Genomic DNA, 21581 nt, shown 5'->3' with positions numbered 1-21581 from the left:
CTTCCTTTATACTGTCCAAACGAGAAAGCGGGGACGAAAACACCGCGACAGAAGCGGTAGAAAGCACAGGTCTTTTCGCTTTCTTGGCAGACTGCGACAAAAGATCCTGGGTTGACTTCTGGGCTAACGCCTGGGAAATTACAGCAACCAACTCTTATGGAAACAGATGTGCCTTGTTCAAAGGAGAAAACAAGAGAGCCGACTTCTGGTTAGAAGAAACACCTTTTGCTAAGAAGGAGCACCAAAGTTGCCTCTTTTTGAGAACCCTGTCGTAAATAAAGAGGCCAGTTCTACTGCACTGTCGAGATGCCCCTATCAATCCAGTCCACTACCCCTACCACATCATCCAAGAGCTCGAAGGAAGATTAAAATCCTTAATCTTCCTGGCTAAGGCCGCAATTGCCCAGTCCAGGAAGCTCACTATTTCAAGAGTCCAAACACGCTCTTGAAAACTTGATCCAGTTCGGAGGACGAAAGAAAACCTTCGCAGAAATTAAGTGCGGTCCTCCCATTGGCATCCATGAGACTGGAGAAGTCCCCTGTGCGGAGGCAGCCACACCTAGGGAAAACATTTCCCAGTCTCATACCAACTCCGATTCACGGAAGGAACGATGAGGAGGGGGAAGACAGAAGACGTTCTTTCCACTTCCTCTTCTCGGCCAGCCAAGCATCCATCTTCTTAAGGCCTTTCTTCGCCGAGACGGACAGGACAAGTTTGGTAAAGTCCGAAGAAGAAACAGAAGCCTTGTCCCTCTTGTACTGGGACCCAGGAGACGGAGGAGCCGCAGGCGAGAACGAATCAGGGAGGTTCTCAATAAAGAACTTCAAGAGCTTCTTGTAAGAAGAGAGTTGAGACTTCTCCTCCTTACACTGCTCCTCTAAGCCAGAGAGGAGTTCGTCAGAAACTGGGATAAGTCCAGCTGGACAACGTCTTCATCCAAGTCTCCTTGAACTGAAACTTGAGTTACACGAAAGGGGGCTGGAAGGCTGCGTGACATATTCTTGCTGTGTGAGGAGCCATCGAGAGGCGCCTGTTGATACAGCAACCGGCGGTGGCGCCAACGGAGGAGCCGTTGGTACCACAACGACAGGTGGCGCCAAAGGAGGAGCCGCCGGTACCACAACGACAGGTGGCGCCAATGAAGGCGCAAGGAGGCGCTTACCGAGCGGCAGACAGAGTCGCCGAGGCGGGCGCCACTGGTATCACAGGAGGCGCCAAAGGAGGCGCAATCGCACAGCAGCCAAAGGTGGCGCCAACGGAGGCGCAAGGCGAGGCGCTACCGGGCGACAGAAAGAGGAGTTGAGGTGGCGCCGCTGGCATCGTAGGAGGAGCCAAAGAAGAAACTTGACTTTTAGACAAAAGTTGTAAAATCGAGTCCAAACGGGCGCGATTCCCGCCAATCACAAGCTGTTGAGGTCCATCGAATGCTGGAGCAGGCGCCACAGGAACAGGAGTCACAGGAGTCGCTGGCGCCAAAGGAGCAGACCTCTCAGATGCAATCGTCTTAAAGGGAGGCTCAGCCGAAAACGAATGAGACGAGTCCGACGAAGAAAGCCTCTCCGGTTCTGCCCAAAAGCTACAGGAATGGGTAGGATCCTCCAGAAGAGCCTTCTTCTTAGGAATCTTCAATGGTGAAAGCAGACGAGACCTCTTCAAAGGTCTAGAAGAGTCGCGAAAATGCCAACCTCTAGGCGGGGAGGAACTCCAACTGGATCCACTGACACTATCCGCCCTCACCTTTTCGGTGGTGAGGGCCAGCAGCCTGGGAAGCGGCAACAGGACTGCTTGAGGGGGCAACTGCTCAGGAGCAGGTCCCACTCACCTCCTTTCGGCTTTCGCATGCCTTCTCCCTGGAACCTGGGAGCCTGACAGGGGCCTAGACCTGGGAGCGTGAATGGGCCGAGAAGCTACCTCCTCCACAACACTTACACAAGGCACAACACTCAAGATTATCACTGCGGTCTACTAACCGCTGCAAATTGTCCCCATTTTCTGCATGGAAGACAAAACGCATTAAGGACTGACACGGTATCAGGATTGGGAGAAACGGTGTCCGGGCAGGTAAAACTACAGGAACTACAGGGGGAGCAGGGTTAATAGGGTTTACAAAAACCTCTTGACTACCTCCTGACCTCAAGACCTAGAAGAGGCCTTCCTAATCCTATCTCTTTCTAGCTTCTTCATGTACTTCCCCAAAGCACTCCAGTCAGACAAAGTTAGTAGTTCACACTCATTACAAGTCAAAACAGCAGAACATTTTTGCCCCCTGCATGAAAAGCACGAAGTGTGCGGATCTAAACTAAGCTTAACAAGCCTGGTTTTGCAGCCTTTGCTGCAAAACCGATACCACTAGAACCAGAATCAGACATAATAGTCCAACTAATAATAACGCTCAAGCAATAACTAGCGCCAGCAAAAAACAACAAACCGAGTACTTCACCAAAAAAGGAACTAGAAGTTCGAATTGTTGAGAAATACTACCAGCAGCAGAACCGTATTACGGTTCGGCACGGCAAAAACTAATGAAGTGTTCTTGGGACGGTTCCGATACCCGATAGAGGGCGGGGGTAGAGGGATCACCTTTTAGAACGATAGCGCTAGCGCGAAATTTGAATACTGCCGTGACGTCAAAGACGACAGCTATATGTAACTACCGGGTAAGTTGTATAAGTGAAAACAGAAGTATTAAAAGAACCATCACTTCTGGTGACAAGAACATCTAAAAACGGCAACTGATTGTTCACTTCTTTTTCTACAGTACATTTAATGTTGTTATGCTTAGAATTGGCAAATGTTAGAAAAGAGTGAATATCAAAGTCATTTTTAAATAGTACAAAGGTGTCATCAATATACCCAACATAAAAAAGCAGGTGAAACCTGAAAAAAAAGTCTTAAAAGATGTTGGACTAAAATTATTAAAAACAGCATCTGGTTCAGGAAAATGTTTATTTAAGATAACATCGATAGTTTCCTCCACAGGAACATTAGTAAAAACCAATTCTGCATCTAAACTGGCCACTTTAAGATCAGCTTCTTATGGTAAAATTTTTTCCTTAAAAGAGTATGAACTGCTGAGAGTAAAATTATTTTTAATCAAAGATTCTAACAGAGTACTAGATATTTTAACAGAGTACTAGATATTTAGCCAATTTATAATTTGAGTGTATTATAGGATGCTAAAATAGGTCTCATAGGTAAACTAGGTTTATGTATTTTTGGAAAACCGTATAGGACCCCAAACGATGATCCTATGACAAACAAGTCCTGGTATGTATTATCATCAATGATTTTCTCTTTTTTTTTTTAATTAATTTTATCCTCAATAATAATGATATTATGAAAATCAGGTGTTCCAGTTTCTGTAAAGTTACTTTGGTCTCTTAAGAATTACCATTTTTTCACTGTAGTCAGTTTTATCTAACAGAACAATTCCTTTTCCTTTGTTGGGTCTGGTAATAACTAGATCTTTTCTACTTGCCAGCTGCTTAAGGGTGTTATGATGATCTTTAAAAAAAAAAAAAAAAAGCATCCAGCGCATTTTCAGTTTCCTAAATGCACCTTGGGACAGTTCCCAGAGTTGTTTCTGAAGATCAACCTTGTTAAACGACAATGCAATTAACCTATGGAAAATCGACTCTACAGGGAGGAAAAACTTAATACAATCAGGTCTAAAATTTTGAAGGCAAAACTACAATCCCAGATATATTAAGAACTCTTTGCGTTTCGATAACACGTTTAGAGAAAGTAAATACAGTCACTCTATCTTTAGCAAATTTTGGAATAATCATACCCAAGCCTCTCAATTTCCTGAAATGCTTTTCTTGTATGAGTGAAACAAAACCATTTAGAGTTTTGTTAAAAAGCTTCCTAAAAATAAAACCGTGTATTAAAGAAAGAGAACTGAACACTTCCACCTTCATCTTTAAAACAAGTGTCGAGGAGGTTACCTCCAAACACTCTTCAAATGTAGCCCTTATCTACATCAGCTTCTAATTTGCAAAAACTCATATCCTGAATAATACATGGAGCTTTGAGAAGAGAAGAAAATTTTGAAGGCAAAGCATTACTACGAAAACTGGGAGAGTGGGAAGAGCTGCTATCTGAAAGGTTGTGAAAAGATTAGAAACTCTTACTCCTAACCTCACTTCCTGTCGTAGTGTTACAAGAATCTTTTCCCGTTTTTGTATGCTTCTCGCACCTGCTTATACTTTAAATAAACATTCATTTTTTCAACTGACCAAGCAGTACACTAATCAGAGCAATCGTTAAAAGTACAATCCTGCTTGGTCACTAATCAGAGCAATCGTTAAAAGTACAATCCTAATTCCTACATTTAACACATACATTGTAACCATTTAAACTGAAGAGTAAAGCCAGGTATTACACCCTCTTACCTTACAGGCTCAAAATATCTTAGGATGACATCCTATATACAGTAATGACAAAAAGTCATGAAAAGCCAAACCAAATCCAGAAAACAATCTATTAGTCAACAAAATCAAGTAAACACTCTCCAATATGTCTTCGCAGGCCGATGGCAGAAAAAACTGACTGGAAGAGCACAGACACTCAAAGGAATGGGTCAATAGACAGTTCAAACTAAACGGTCCTACTAATTTTTACTCTTCACACTGTCTTCCTGCCTGACACAGGAAATACGGCTATCATAATAGTAAGGTAAGGTTCATCTCTTAATAGTCAGGTAAGGTTCATCTCAAAAATTTAATTTAAAATTTCCTTAAATAATAAACATATTTTATGAATCACTTTATGAGGTCCCAATACACAAGCATGCTCAAATTAAAGACAGATGTGCAGACACCACCACTACAAGTTCTAGAAATGTTTATTATCAGTAATAGCTAGCGTATGTGGCTATCACCAATGTTTATGCCCCTAGCACTGATATTGCAGCTAGACAATCTTTCAAGGCACGCTTAATGCTTGAAGACTCTCAACTGTCACCTCTTAGCAAGGGGTTTTTCTAAGGTATCAGAATTTATCTAAGATTAATCAAGTAGAGAGACAACCTTGGACTTTTGTCAGAAGCAGGGGTTTGTGAATTGTTTTGGGTGCCCTTCTAGAGTAATTTTCAGTACCCATACCTCTATAGATGTCAAAGTTTTCCACTTTCTTAGATATGGTAAGAGTCTTTTGGTGTCTATTTTTTGAGGTTAGAGGCCCACGCCTTCCTTGGTACTGCATCATGAGCAACTGGATCTATCTACGATCCGCACCCTCAGTAGGTGTTGAGATCAGCTGAGCTGAAGCCCCTCAGTCTCAGTATAAATCTCTGTAGAATTTAGATGTAGTAACAAAATTTTATCTGCAAATCCTTTTGAGCTTTTGGAATTGATTCCATTGAAGTATTTACTATGAAACACTTTTTGTTAGCACTTGAGGCAGTTAATAGAGTTAGTTTATTGCATGCATTCTCCTATAAGGATAGCATTTATCCTTTTTTGCCTTATTCAGGAGGTAAGAATAATGCTAAGGCTAAGTTTTTATAGAGAGAATTGTAGAAATTCCCAATGAAACCTACATTGGTAGGGAAAAAAGAGAAAGCACTTCTCTGTCCTGTTCCTGCATTTTGGATTTAGATAGGTTAAAGTCTGGAAGGGGTAAGTTAACCTTTTGTTTTGTCTTGTTACAAAACCTAGAATAGCCTCGTCAAAGAACACACTGTTCTTCCCTCTGCTACATTTGATCACGATAGCACGAGAAACTAGTTCCAAACTTTTGCCTTTACTAAAGATAAACATTCATAATGCAAGAGCGATTGTTCATTTTTATAAGAAATTTTCCACTTGAAGATAATTAATGTGGTGCAGAAGTGTAATTCAGTTTTTACCATTCACTACCTCAAGTATGCAGAAACAACGTACAAAAAAAGTAAAGCCCTTAGTCTGCTGCTAGTAGTAGGTAAAGTCTTTTTCTGAACCAAAGGAAAAGCAATCTTTTACGCTCTTTGTTTTAAGTCCCAGGCTTTGATTTTATAGGGAGCATAATGGTACATAAACTGTTTAGGAAGGACCTTTATATCATACAGCTGACCCCACGAATACGTAAAATCCATGAATACTTGACACTGGCCGCCCCTCTTAAAATGCTTTAACTGCCTATTTTAACAGTTCACACATCAAAGACCCCCTCTAAAAACATTTATAACTGCCTATTTTAATAGTTCAAACACCAAATATACCTTAAACTATCATCCTAAAACACTTTAATATTTTAGTATTATTTTCATATCATTACAATATCACAATATTTCAATAAGTATCATTTCTGAGCGGCATAACTATACAGTAATGAGGTGAGAAAACTGGTTTAGGGAGCTATAGCTACCAAGAGGGTTAACTATAATAAAGAGGTCCCTCCTATACATATGGAGGGGAGAAAACTGGTTTATTATCAGCCAAAGCTTGAAAACATGTTTCTTTCAATATAAATCTCTCTCTCTCTCTCTGAGCCATTATTTAATCTTATTACTCTTATTACAGGTACAATATTATCATTATTATTATTTACTGTATATTTCCATATATAAGACAACCTTAAAATCCTAAAATTTACCGCTAAACTCGAGGTCGTCTTATGCCACCATTCTAAAAATCAAACTTTGAATTCTAAGCCTCTGTCTTGGTGCGATAACCACCAACAAACATGAAAAGATTCACATTATGAAATAAACTAATAACAAAGGTAATAAAACCATTTTTACCTTATACAGTATATTACTGGCATAGCTTCATAATAAATAGCCTACTAGAGGAATAATTCCACATCAATGAAATCAACTTTTATCTATGCAAGGCCGGCTGACAAAATGTAAACATCGAGATATGGTTACTCTCACAGCAACCTCTTTCGGTAACCTTTCAGAAATTTTAATGGTAGTGTAATTAAGGTAGTAAAGGGATTTTGACAAAGGAAAAATCTATTTCTGAGGAAGGTCCCGTGTCACCCGGTGAAATTCCATTACAGCACGAATTTCTAGGTATAACCTTGCTAGATATACCAGAGAAAAAGAGCTTTCAGGAAAGCTGGGGTTACTACCCCAGTCGAGCGTCTTCTAGGAAGACGTCGGTATAAGGAGGGGTGAGTGAATACCACTACCACGGAAACCTACTCGAAAGATCTCTCCCTGTCAAAACCCCCGGAACAGCGCGGTGAGCCGTTACAGCCCCCACACCAAACACCCGCCAGGACGGCGACACCAGCGCCACCTACCTCATTCCATGCTAGCACTAACCCCAGACTTGGCATGTGCAAGAGGGGGGGGGAGAGTACTAGGTGATTCAGGGAGGGTCACCGGGTGACACGGGACCTTCCTCAGAAATAGATTTTTCCTTTGTCAAAATCCCTTTTCTGAGTCCAGTCCCGTGTCAGCCGGTGAAATCGTGATAGAGAATCATGCCAAGGCTGCAAGTACCAGGAAAAAGAAATGGGGGGTAATCTGAAGAAAAAGGCAAAAGTTTACCAAAATAATTTTAATTAAGCAATCTCTTTCATGAGCAAGAATACTAAGACTAAGGCATATTAAATCTAAGGCACATCAAAAAACTTAATACTATGAGACGTGAGGAGGTCCCGACACAACGGAGAAGAGGCCCCAAAATCTTAAAATTACTTAAAGCAAAGTGAAACATGAAAAGCGCACAAAATAACTGTAAATATAACCTTAATACTATACACATAAACTTATTCTAAACACGTAAGAGAAAAAATCAATGAGCATTAACATATACATATATCTGGGGTAATGCGTGGAGCCAAATAAAAACTGTCCAGTACCCCATAAGAAAAACAATCATGGCATATCAGATTACACTTTTTCCATTAACAGGTACAAGAAACATCAATATGAGGAGCCAGGCAGTGAGGTATAATCAACCAGGAGAATAAGCAGAAAAGTAAATGAGGCAGGCGGGCGGGGGGGAAAAGGAAAGGACAAGGATATGATTAATTAAGGTGGGGAGATGACACTTCCCACAGCTATGGTAGAAAATTTCAGGGCTTGAGCGATTTTTAAATAGTGGCGTTTAAACACTAGAGGTGATTTCCAACCCGTGTATTTAGAGAGTTCTGAGAAGTCCATATTATGAAAGTAATTAATGGAAGTAGCAACTGCTCGAATATCATGAACCTTGGGAACTGAATCTGGGTTGGCCTGTTTAATGAAATAAAGAATTTGTTGTCTTATAGCATTTAGTGAAAGAGTACCACCTTTCTCCCTGATAAAAAGAGGACCCGACTTACACTGTGGAGTTCTTAAAAGGTAAGATTTAAGTGTATAAACTGGACATAAAGACTGGTCTTGAGGAAGGGGCACCACCTTCCAAGGAGACCACCTGTCTTGTGGGTCTTCTTCTTAGCTAAAAATCTAGGGTCAGGGGAAAGGAGGACCTCTCCAGACGGGAGGAAGTTCACATAATTATCACCTCTAGTGAGAGCCGACAGCTCTGAGATTCTAGCACCTGAAGCCAAGCTAATCAAAAATAAAGTCTTCCTTAACAGATCCTGATAAGAGCAATGAAAGTTATCCATCTCTGATGCTAACTTGAGGACGCCATTGAGAAACCACGTAACAGACTGTGGGCGTGATACTGGTCTCAGATGAGCGCATGCTCTGGGGATAGATGAAAAGTAAGAATCTGTAAGGTCGATTTTAAAGCCGTAAAGAAATACTTTCTTTAATGCTGATTTGATTGTGGTAATAGTGGCCGGAGCAAGGCCTTTCTCAAACAATGATCTAAAGAAGGAAACTCCTAAATTAGCTGTCATGATTTTGGCTTCAGATGCTTTTAGGAAGGAGGCTAATTTTTGACTGCTGAGTCATACTGTCTAATAGTAGAATCTCTTTTATCTGATTCTAAAAACAGAGTGTTGACAGGGTCAATGTTCGCTCCTTTTTGGGCTGCGAATTTTATAAAGTCCATAAAACTAGGGCATTCTGAATTCTTGAGGAAGCTGACACAGTCTTGGTTTGTACTGTCTGAGTCAGAATGGGCTTGGGAATCGAAGACTCCGTAATCCCAGTTCCTGAAGAAGAGGGAACCAATTGCTCTTCGGCCAATAGGGGGCTACTAGGGCTAATTGACCTTTGAATGTCCTGAGTTTGTGTAAAACTTTCAGCAGTAAATTTATTGGAGGGAAAAGATAAATCTTCTCCCAATTGTTCCAATCTACTGTCATTGCGTCTATGGCATACGCCTGAGGGTCCAGGTTGGGGCCACATAACAGGGGAGCTTGAAGTTGCTCTCCGTTGCGAACAGATCCACTTGGGAGGCCCGGAACCCGGCGGCAAATCCATTTGAAAGATTCCACGTCCAGGGACCACTCCGTCTCCAACGGAGTAGTCCTGGACAGGGAATCCGCCACCACGCCCGCACCCCGCTAGGTGGGTGGCTGACAGGTGCCAGCTGTGCTTGTTCGCCAGGGAGAAGATAGCAACCATTACTTGGTTTACTCGGCCTGATTTGGAGCCGCCCCTGTTGATGCAATGAACTACCACTGCGCTGTCCAATACCAACCTGATATGAATCCGGTTGGGGGCGGATTTTCTTCAAAGTTAGAAAGACCGCCATAGCTTCCAGGGTATTTATATGGAACTGCTGAAACATTGTGGACCACGTTCCTTGTACTTTTGTTTTGGTGAATATCCCCCAGCCGCTTAGGGAAGCGTCTGTGTGAACAACTAGTGCCGGAGGGGGAAATTGAAGCGGAACTGTATTGGACAGGCCCTTGACCGAGGTCCAAGGACGCAATCTTGTCTTTAAGATTTGAGGAATGGAGAGACCTTGTCTCTGAGCTTGACATTGGCTCGACTCCGCCACACTCTGTTTATGTCTTTTAATTTCGCTTTTAATAGCAGGTCTGTCACTGAGGCAAACTGAAGAGATCCAAGGACCCTTTCTTGGGACCGACGGGATGCTGATGGATTTTGAGGAATCTCTTGGTGAGAGATGCTATCTCTTTCCTCTTGGGAGGCGGAAGGGACAGCGTGAGAGATGACAGATCCCACTGGAGACCCAACCACTGAAACCGGGACTCGAGTCAGGCGGGACTTCTCTCTGTTCAGTTGAAAACCTAGCGACTCCAGGAAATTGATGACTATGGACGTAGCTTTCTGACACTCCGGAACTGTTGGTGCCCAAATTATCCAATCGCCTAAATATGCTGCTAGGGATATCCCTTGAGACCGGAGTTGTTGTACTACCGTGTCCGCCAGCTTTGTGAATATCCTGGGCGCAATGTTCAGACCGAAGGGCATGACCCTGAAGGAGTAGGCTTGATTCCCGAGTCTGAAACCGAGGAACTGAGAGAAGTTCCGGCGCAACCGGGACGTGATAATAAGCGTCTGAAAGATCGATAGAGGTGGTGACGGCTCCACGCGAAGTAGAGTCCGTGCTTGAGCTACCGTAAGCATGCGAAAATTTGTCGCATTTTATGTAGAGATTTAGACGCGACAGATCCAGGATCACTCTTTGCTGATCGGAGTCTTTTTGGGAACAGTGAATAACCTGCCTTGAAACTTTAGGTGCCTTACTTTCTTTATTGCCCGTTTGTTGAGCAATTCTGTCACGTAATCCTTTAGGATTGATGTGGGTGGCTGGTAAAACCTGGTTAGAGGAGGAGGGTCTTTGATCCAGCTCCATCCTAGTCCTTTGGACACAATGCTGTGTGCCCAAGGGCTGAAGGTCCATTGGTCCCTGAACCAAAACAGGCGACCGCCTACCTGTGTTCTCTCAGTGGGAGGGAGCGGGTTTATTCCCCCTACCACGTCCAGGTCTTCCCCTTGGGGTGGTGTTGGGCTTCCCTCTATGGGGGGCTTTGCCTCTTCCTCCCCTTGCAACCCTATTAAGGCCGTGAAAGTAACCACGGCCTTCGTATGTGGGGTTGTACGCCGGTGAGGCCACATAGGAGGGTGCAGCTGGTTGGACCAGCACATACTGTTGGGGGTGAGCCTTGGAAGTAGAAGGCTGCTCTACTGCCGAGACCGGGGCGGCTTGGACTACCGCCTGATGGTAGGGCCTCTTATGCCTCCTGAAACGTTTACCTCCTCTCGATTGGGGGGCCGATTCTGGGGTCTTACGCTTATAGGCAGAAATGCCCCAGCGAGCGAAGACTCTGGTTGGCCGTGTAGCCTCAGCCATAACATTCGTGACCTCCTCTTCAGGGAAGAGGTTAGGTCCCCAGATCGAGCTTTTCACGAGCTTGTTAGGCTCGTGGCGGATAGTCGCATCGGCAAAGATGAACTTCCGACATTCCAGTCTGGCCATAATAAACTCAAATAAGTCAGACTGGAAGCCTGCCAGCAAGGATTTAGCCAATACCTGAAAGAAAGGTTCGTCCGAGCAGGAGACGGCAGTAGCTTCAGTAAGGCATACGGAGTTCAAGGATCGGGCTAACTTAACCCGAGCATCAAACTCCGCTTTCAAAGAGCTTCCGCAGCTTGGGAGCTGCTCACTAAACTGCGTGGAAGCGCAGAAGGGTCCAGCTTCCCGACCGTGAAAGTGGACGGGGCTTCCAGCCAGAACTCATTACTTCCTGGGAATACCAGGAAGTAGGGTCTGTCTCCCTTAGCTGTGGTAACGGATTACCATCAAAGCACGCCGGGCCGTAGCCAGAGCGACTTTGTCCAAGCAAGGGGTGGGAAGGTTGTCTCCCAGGGCAAACATAGTGAAGTTGCCCTTGAAAGGAGTCAACCAGTATTGTCTGCCTGCCACTCCGTCAGAGTGCGCAGAAGAGCCGACTGAGCTTGGTCCCTAGGGACGATGACAGTCTCCCTAGGAACCTTGTCTGACCGAATCCAAGCTTCCTCCGTAAGCCTCACGAAGCCTGGGTAAGGGGGCAGGAGATCGGGGGGGAAGAACTCCAATTCCTCCAACCGTCTCGTGCCAAGACCATCAAGTGTCAGTTTGCCATCATGTTGGATGGCCCGGAGTGCAAAACGCCAAGGGTTACCGACATCGAACGGCGGGAGGTCCGCAGTGTCGGGGATAACATACTGTGGTTCGGCTGGGGGTGGGTGAGCCATTCCCGCCAGTATGTTATCATGACTGGCCAACTTTTCAGAGATTTTGTTAAATCTCGAATCCAAGTCCTCCGTAAAACGCTTGTAAAGCTGATTAGCAAAGGCCTCTGCGTCGAAAGCAGGTTGGCGAGGAGGGCTTGATTTTGCAGCCCTCTTACTCGCGCCTTTGCTGGAGGAACCAGACTTGCTCCCGGAGGCTACAGGCCCTGAAGCCTTAGCCTTCGACGGGGGGAAGGGCGATGCCTTCTTGGAGGTCGAGGACTTGTAGCCCTTCGCCTTCCATGAAGTCTTCAACTTCAACTTGGGGATAGCAGACGGAGCTCTATCACCCAAGGAGGAAGACTTCACAAAACCTGCAAATGAAGAAATTGATGAAGCAGGGGAGTCAAATAAAGGGGGGCCCGCCCCAACAACCTCACTTACCTCACCACTTACCACCTGGTCCTGCTCTACGTTCATGGGTTCCAGATTGAGATCCATGGCGGCTACGTCCTCCGAGACCTCAGCGTAGAGGATATCCACTTGGGGTGGCTGGGTCTCATCCCGGATCTGCTGGATGATAGGGGTGGCAAGGTCTTCAGGCACTGCGGCCGCCACCCGTGCGCCGGGGTAGAGCAAGTCCCTCAACCTGGCGTCGAGGACGTAGGGCTTCCCCGACGGAACGTTCCTACCAAACCCAGCCACCCAGGCCCGGAGGGATTCCAAGGCAGACTTCTTGGAAGCTTCATCCGCCTGTAAGAAAAACCAACAATTAGCTAAGAACGAAAACCATTCCGGGACTCATAAACAATATACCACATATAATATGAGGAGCATAAAGCAGGAGTAATGTAAAGACTGTCACTTACCGACTCATCCTGGACAGTTGTGCAGAGAGCGAAGCAAACCTCACAACCATCAGGGTGCCAGACAACCAGGTCATCCAGTCGGACCGCACAACCAGCGTGGGTCCGGCAAACTACGTGACCGTAAGGTTGTTGGAGGGAGGCGGTGCACCCCGGCTCCTCACAGCGAACAGTCTGTAAGTAGAACAGTACATGAACCTCCCACTCTAAGCAAGCTAAAGCTGGCAAGGCCGGGAAACTCAACTGCAACCGGAATACTCCGGCGGAGAAGAACTCCCTAATCATAAACTGGGCCAATAAGCTCTAAATTACATAGAGTGGAAGGTAAGGTTTTCAGACCCGGAGTACTCCGGGAATGAAGGAAAGAGAGACCAGGAACCAACCATAAGGGCTGCCAGTAAAATAACGGCGGAGCCCCGGGTATAGGACCGGACTCACTTATATAACATATATAATGAATTAAGGAAAATATTCCTGTAGATAAACAGACTTATCTAAAAAAAAACAAAAACAAAAACAGTAATAAGTGATGGTAAGAACTCAAGAGACGGAAGGATCCGCTCCTCTCCAAATGAAAAACCTTCCGCCCTTACTTCCCCGCCGGAGAAACAAGACAGGTAAAATGCTCGTATGTTCATAACATAGGCTGAAGCAATATATTACCAGATCAGCGTAACCCGACGGGGAGACTAATGGATAGTGACTTCAACACGTTCGAGTAAACAAACCACCAACCCCAATACAGCGATGCTAGGGACGATATGGGAGGGAGCGAATCTCTCAACCAATAGGAGAAGTCCCTGAACTCGGAGAAAACGCCATCTAGCGTCACCCGCACGAGTAGAGCAAGGCTGGGGAGAGGAGGAGGGGGAAGGAGGAGGAGGAGTAGGCTACCAGGAAGGAACAGGAGACGGGGAGAAGCTCACCCGCTCAACTGCACCATACCTCCCAGACGATGAATCTTGGAAGGGTGGAATGCTGGAAGCAACACAACCCGAAGCCCGACTCTACCTAGGCGAAGCCTAATATGGACCTAACCTTAACATAGGCTAGGAAAAAAGGAGGGCAGAAGGGAGGAGGAAGCAACAGGGAGAGAAATTTTGTGCTGAGAACCAACCAGGATCGAGAATGGCGGGCAAGGGGGCGACTAGCCTAGAGGAAACACATCCAAAGAACTCGATTCCCCAAAATGGAGGAAGAGGACTAAGGGGCTCACTCTGCCCACCGAAAAACGATCCCGGAGGAAACAGCAACAAAACTCCTCAACCTGAACTCCTCACCCAGGGCAAGGGGATGGATGCAAACAGCCTACTCCACAAAATAACCATCACTATAAAAACTAAAATGTGCTCAACAGAGAGCGTAGCCTACCCCGGGAAGCGGTTAGATCTGAGGCTGCCGCCAGCACCCGAGGTAAACAAACAACAAATAAAATAATAATAAAAATAAAACTAAAAGAGAGCACCATCTTCAAGCAAAATTAATTAGCCTAGTAAGACCAAAAATAACAGGAACCCAACCTGGAGGGGGGGAACCTAGACGGGGCATCACTCTCACCAAGGCCCGTAGGCCAATGAAATTAATTCATAAGGGGGGGGGAGCCACCGCAAGGAACCACCAGGAAGGGAACCAAGGGGGCAAAATTTATCTATAACGACGAGGAGACAACTCCAACTGAAAAGAACAGAAGGAGTCGCCTCGCGGTCGACATGGCTGGCAGGGGACGCCGTGGCGACATAATAAGATCTCAATATTTATGAAAATACGAGACCTTAACAGCCAAAAATCAGAACAAAACCCCACAAGAAGATGGTACTTAACTTGGAAATGGTAAAGCTGCTCGACGCCATCTCAGAAAGCAGAAAAATCCAAAATAATGAAGACGAGCACACAAAAGAAACAGAGATTTCACGTGCTAGAAAATGGAATGAGGTAGGTGGCGCTGGTGTCGCCGTCCTGGCGGGTGTTTGGTGTGGGGGCTGTAACGGCTCACCGCGCTGTTCCGGGGGTTTTGACAGGGAGAGATCTTTCGAGTAGGTTTCCGTGGTAGTGGTATTCACTCACCCTCCTTATACCGACGTCTTCCTAGAAGACGCTCGACTGGGGGTAGTAACCCCAGCTTTCCTGAAAGCTCTTTTTCTCTGGTATATCTAGCAAGGTTATACCTAGAAATTCGTGCTGTAATGGAATTTCACCGGCTGACACGGGACTGGACTCAGAAATAACATTTTGGATAACATAATATTCATTTTTTATTAAAAATTCATTATCATTTTGGTGGTAACTGTTTAGAACAATTCAGTCATATGAATGATAATTACCATACTGTTGTCTGTGACTGGCAATGAAACTTAAATGTAATAAAACCATTTTTACCTTATATAATATTGGCATATCTTCATAATAAATAGCCTACTCAAGGAACAATTCCATATCAATGAAATCAACTTTTATCTATGTGAGCCCAGCTGACAAAATGTAAACATCGAGTTATGGTTGCGCTCACAGCAACCCTTACCTTTCGGTAACCTTTCCAGAATTTTAATGGTAGTGTAATTACGGTAGCAGTAAAATTTATGAAAACATAATATAAATTTTTCATTAAAAATTCATTATCATTTTGGTGGTAAATAACTGTTTAAAATAATTCAGTCATACGAATGATAATTATGTACAATAATTATTGTACATTACCATATTGTTAGGGGTTGTTTGTGATTGGTGATTAGTCACAAACAAAACAATGTTTCCCTTTAGGCGATGTGTGTAGGAAAAACATGATATAGAATCGGCTTTGTTATTTTGTTTATTTTGAATTTCTAAGGCCACAGTAAGTAAAACAGCATTTCTGATATCATAATCTTTACATAAGATGATGTTGCAAAAGCTAGCCTATACAACGATGGTTTTATAATTCAGCAGTTGTCTTATACAACTGATATAAATTCATGGAAATTTGCCATAATTTTTTACCTCGTCTTATCTAAAGGTCATCTTACACATGGAAATATATCGTAATTTTACTGTCATTTAATCTTATTAATCTTAATATTAATATTTTAAAATCAGTAAATCATTTTTTTTATCATAAAAAACGTATTTAATAAAAAAAGTGAAAATACAATAATTAGTGAATATTACTCTTTGAAAATGCGCGAATTGCAGAATTTTACGCAATTTATTGAAAAATACATTCCACAGAAAAATCCGTGAGTAACTGAAGCCGCAAATACTGAACCACGAATAATTGGCAGTCCACTGTAAGGTATTCATTTTTAGCCGACTGTTGTTTTTGGGACCCAGGCACTGGGGTACCTTCACACCACTTCTATTTCATTCTGGCTGAGTTCAAGTGGTTTTCTCCGTAAGGCTGCTCTTTGCTGCACACATATGAAAGCCTTGCTCCCTGAATGGAATCCACTTTCTGGCGACAGTAATATCCAGGAAAGATTACTGATCAGGTAAGAATGTTTTGGGTTTTGTGCAAGAAACCTTTAGCTGAACTGGCTTGGTGGACTTTGTCTAACTGCACTACCCACTATCATCTTCTAGATGTGGGAATCAGCTATCTTTAACTGTAGGTAAGATTCATCCCTATTAATATAAATTTTCATAAAATATATTACAGTAGACCTGTCTTAACCTCCTCAATACTTTGTGGGCTGTCAAGAATTCTAACAAGAGCTAAAAAATTCAAAACACCTGATGGAGAACAGGTGAAATAGACAGCCATCCGGATCAGCCAGGAAATAAACTTTTACTTTTAAAGCTGACATGCCTGTAGGCATCGAGATAAAGCTATCTTTAACAGCAGCAGTGTGTCCTCATAATAAATTTTATTATGAAAATTTGTATAATGTAACAGGATAAAATATCCATTTATGATAAAAAATGCAGCCATAACCTACCTGAGGATAAACTTTTTAAAACATCAATAACGAAAAAACAATATCAGGAAGTTATTATTTTTTACATGGGAAAATATGAAAATTTCATCAACAAACTAAAAACTGCAAAGTAAAAATCTCATTTCATTATGTGAAAAACTGTGTGACTTACTGGCATCCGCACTTGCTCAGTGGAGTTCCTCTCTCTCAAAGTGACTGTATGTGTCAAGTTGTTGACAGTATCAAAATCAACTGTAATACCAAAAGGTATCCCAATCTCATCTGTCCGAGCATAACGCCGACCAATAGACCCAGTAGAATCATCAACTCTCAGAGGCAGATTCAGTTCAGTTAACTTATCAGCTAAAGGATAAGAAATGCAATTAATTCATGTTTTCTTTTGCATAGATGGATAAAATGAAATAAAAAATCAAAACATACAGACCACTGACTTAGCCTTACACTAATTTCAAATCATAAGATCATATCCATGTTATAAAAAAAGAGAAATGAGTTTCCCCAGTTACTTTTTAACCACTAACAGCATGAATTTCAATTTGGAACAGATGTTGCCTAACAACATCTACCTACACAGTTTTTCCATTCCCATTTTGTATCCCACCTAACTGTCCAACTGCTGTACTTTCCTTTTGTCTTGCTCTAATTTTCACCCTTTAACAATAAATAATTTTGCTAATCTTATGAGACTAAAAAGGTAATTTAGCAGTCTGGTTAAATTACATATGTGAAACAAAAATGATCTACATACTGTACACCAATAGTCTACAATATAATCAAGAGATCTGGTTAAATTACATACAGTACTCTGTAACAAAAAAATAATCTAGAAAAGAGGCATCCATGCCCACTTCTAAGGGCTACTAGTAAGCATAAATGTCATCATTATAAGGTTTAATAACCAGACCACTGAGATATTTTATTTCTCTCTTATACTGTAAGGGTGGCCCACAGGATTTGTCTTCCTTAATAGCAAAATTCATATTTATCTATAAAGTTACAGTTTTTACCAAATTTTATAAATGAGACCATTGAAAGTGGAGACCCTGGCAAATTTCTTTAAAGGATTTGTTTCCAAACTTAATATATATTATCAGTCATATTTTGGACATTCACATAAAAATATTAAACTGTTGTGTTATTCAACTGTCAGCATATATAGGGATTGAACCATGTGGGCTATTCATCACACATCCAAGGGTAAAACAAGTGACCAATTCCAAAATGGGTCAGTATTTCATGTGTACTGCATGTTCTTCCTTTTGATATGAAGAATTCATATCAAAAGGGCTTTATCTGTGTTATTTTCTTTCAATCATATTCCAGGAACACAAGTCAATGGCTTATGAGAATGAAAAAATTAAACAAATGAAAAGTTTGAGTTTATATCAAACAAACCATTGCCTTACATTGGTGAAAATCTGCAGAAGTGGCAAAGCTACATAAACAATAGCTCAGTCATTTCATAAGGTACTGTATCTAAATCAGTCATGCTGTCAGTCCACTCATGGTTGTAGGATCGCTCATCATTCATGTCGTGGTTACGACCTGATATCTTAGGTGGTCTGAATCAGAAGCTAACAGCTGCCAACAAAAAGAATAGCCAACCTACTCTGAAATAAGGGCCATATAACCACCTAGAAAATTTAAAAGTGTGGACAATACCACTCTACAATGGATGATGAGGTGAATGGAAATAAGACTTGCAGAGTAGAGAAAAAAACTTACCAAGGTACACAAAAAAAGTAAACCCTTTTTTTCTCGTATGCAAAACGCAATGCAATAGGTTAAACAAAACAACTTTTTTTCATTTTCACCAAAACCTGTAAAATAACTTGACAGGTGGCATCGTGCTTTGAAGCACATAACATCTCTCTACATACCTCTTTCGCTTTACGTATGTGTTTGTGTTTGTTATAGCAGTATCATGTGTTGCCTTTTTTTTATGGCTTTGCTTCATTTACTCTATATTATATACTTCATTACATGTTTAGCTGACTGTATGATATATACAGTATTAAACTTTAAGTATGATATGTGTATATATATAAATACAGTATATGTATATATATATATATATATATATATATATATATATATATATATATATATATATATATATATATATATATATATATATATATATATATATATATATATATATATATATATATATATATATATGTGTGTGTGTGTGTGTGTGTGTGTATATATAAATAGTGTATATATATATATATATATATATATATATATATATATATATATATATATATATATATATATATATATATATATATATATATATATATATATATATATATATATATATATATATATATATATATATATATATATATATATATATATATATATATATATATATATATATATATATATATATATATATATATATATATATATATATATATATATATATATATATATATATATATATATATATATATATATATATATATATATATATATATATATGTAATTCTAATAGCCACAATGCCCTCTTAACTTCTCGGTTCAGCACTTTTGGGATATGCTTGTAACTGATGGATCCAAACTAAAGAAATTGAAGAGACTGTGGTGGCGGTTGTGGAAATGAAACCCTAGTTACTGATATCACAAGGAGGTCGCGTTGCCGACCTGACCATTTCAAGGATAAAAGTCTATTACCTCTCATACATACATATACCTGTCGTTTTCAGATATATTAATTAGAGCTGGAACAGACCCATCCTCACCATCTTAGCCAAGTGGGCAATAAAATACAATTGCCCACTTGGCAACGATGGTGACGATGGGTGTATTCCAGCTCTAATAAATATATCTGAAAACGACAGGTATATGTATGTACGAGAGGTAATAAGACTTTTATCCTTCTCATGGTCAGGTCAGCAACGCGACCTCCTTGTGATATCGGTAACGACTGTTCGTTTCCCACAATTTGCCATCACAGTCTCTTCAATTTCTTCCGTTTGGATCTTTCGGCTTTGTAGTTACAAGCATATCCAAAAAAGCGCAAAGAATTCGAGAAGTTAAGAGGGCATTGTGGCTATTAAAATTACATATGTGTCTGGTAAAAGTGACCAGTAGATTCTACATATATATATATGTGTGTACATATATACACTGTATTTATATATAAACATACACATATCATACTTAAAGTGTAATACTGTATATATCATAGTCAACTATATATATATATATATATATATATATATATATATATATATATATATATATATATATATATATATATATATATATATATATATATATATTTAGTGTATTATATATATACATATATATATTCATATAAATATATATATACATATACATGTATATATGTATATATATATGTACATGTATATACATATATTTATATATATATATGCATACATGTATATATATTTATATATATATATATATATACATATATATATATATATATATATATATATATATATATATATATATATATATATATATATATATATATATATATATAATACAGTATATATATATAATATATATGTAGCCTATATATATATATATATATGTATATATTTATTATCAACTAAAAAATTCCCCTTCGGTAACATATATGAAAATATATTATTTCCGAGGTAGAGCGAATTGGATATTAAAGGACGTTTGTAGCTTAATGCTTGTATATGAATCACAGTGATGTGGTAAAAAGTCATAATATGGCTGCGTGCGACAAACGCACTACATGGTCAGCATGGCAGAGGTGGGCTGATATCGACTCTAAATACAAATACCTGAGTTCGACAGGGATTTGTATGTGGGAGCCGGTATCAACTTATACCTCACTTGTTGGCTGTGTGGGTAAAGGCATCACTGTAGTCCTGAGTTCTTGTCTTTCGTTGGTTCGAGCTCACGGGACGATGAACTTATTATCAACTAAAAATTCCCCTTCGGGAACATATATGAAAATATATTATTTCGAGGTAGAGCATTTGAAATGCGATATTAAAGGACATTTGTAGCTTAATGCTTGTATATGAATCACGGTGATGTGATAAAAGTCATATATATATGTCATATGTATATGTATATATATGTATAAATATATATATATATATGTATATATGTGTATATATATATATATATATATATATATATATATATATATATATATATATATATATATGTGTGTGTGTGTGTGTGTTAAGGAGGTCTTCTCCTCTTTCTGTTTTGCATAATTTTTAGTGTCACTTCTTACCTTGGTTTCTTCTAGGTATGTCCCTCTAGCATCGCTTCACTGATGATGTGCTATCTTCTTCTTATCAATTATTTCTGGGCTCGACCTGTGTCACCCAGTGAAATGGTTCCAATAGCACACATTTCTAGGTATAACTATTGCTAAATATACCAGAGAAAAAGCTATCCATAATGCCGGGTTACTACCCCGGATCGAAAGCACCATAATGGTGTCGGTATGCACTAGGGGTGAGTGGAAGCCACTATCACAGGTCTTCATCCTATAGATCTCTCTATTCTCAAAGTCCCAAATTTGGGTGTGCCGTACCAAGGATTGCCTCCCGCTCACCCACCAAGCGTCCCCACGTGCCCGCCATCTTCATTCCAATCTTAGCACAGCTACGAGAACACGTGAAATTTTGTTTTGTGATTGTGTTCCGTTTTTTGGCAGATCATCATGTCCTCCACCGAGAGTTTCCCACCACCTAAGTTGAGTACTATTTCTGATTGGTTTGTTTAACGCAAGAGGCATCGTATTTATGAATTGTACG

The 21581-nt window shown here is 40.9% G+C and overlaps 1 protein-coding gene across 2 annotated transcripts in view; it reads right to left on the bottom strand.

Moving 5' to 3' along the window:
- Positions 1–21581, bottom strand: part of GlyRS (glycine--tRNA ligase) — a 615776-nt gene that overhangs the window by 80807 nt on the left and 513388 nt on the right. For both annotated transcript variants that reach the window (XM_067126048.1, XM_067126050.1), the window contains one exon: positions 16946–17136. In XM_067126048.1, coding sequence (XP_066982149.1) covers positions 16946–17136 — 191 coding nt within the window. The remainder of the gene's footprint in view (positions 1–16945; positions 17137–21581) is intronic.

This window comes from Macrobrachium rosenbergii, chromosome 23 (assembly GCF_040412425.1).
Source record: "Macrobrachium rosenbergii isolate ZJJX-2024 chromosome 23, ASM4041242v1, whole genome shotgun sequence".
In the NCBI taxonomy this organism is placed as follows: Eukaryota; Metazoa; Arthropoda; class Malacostraca; order Decapoda; family Palaemonidae; genus Macrobrachium; species Macrobrachium rosenbergii.
Note: the sequence above shows the minus strand (reverse complement) of the source record. Positions and strands in the feature narration are given on the sequence as shown.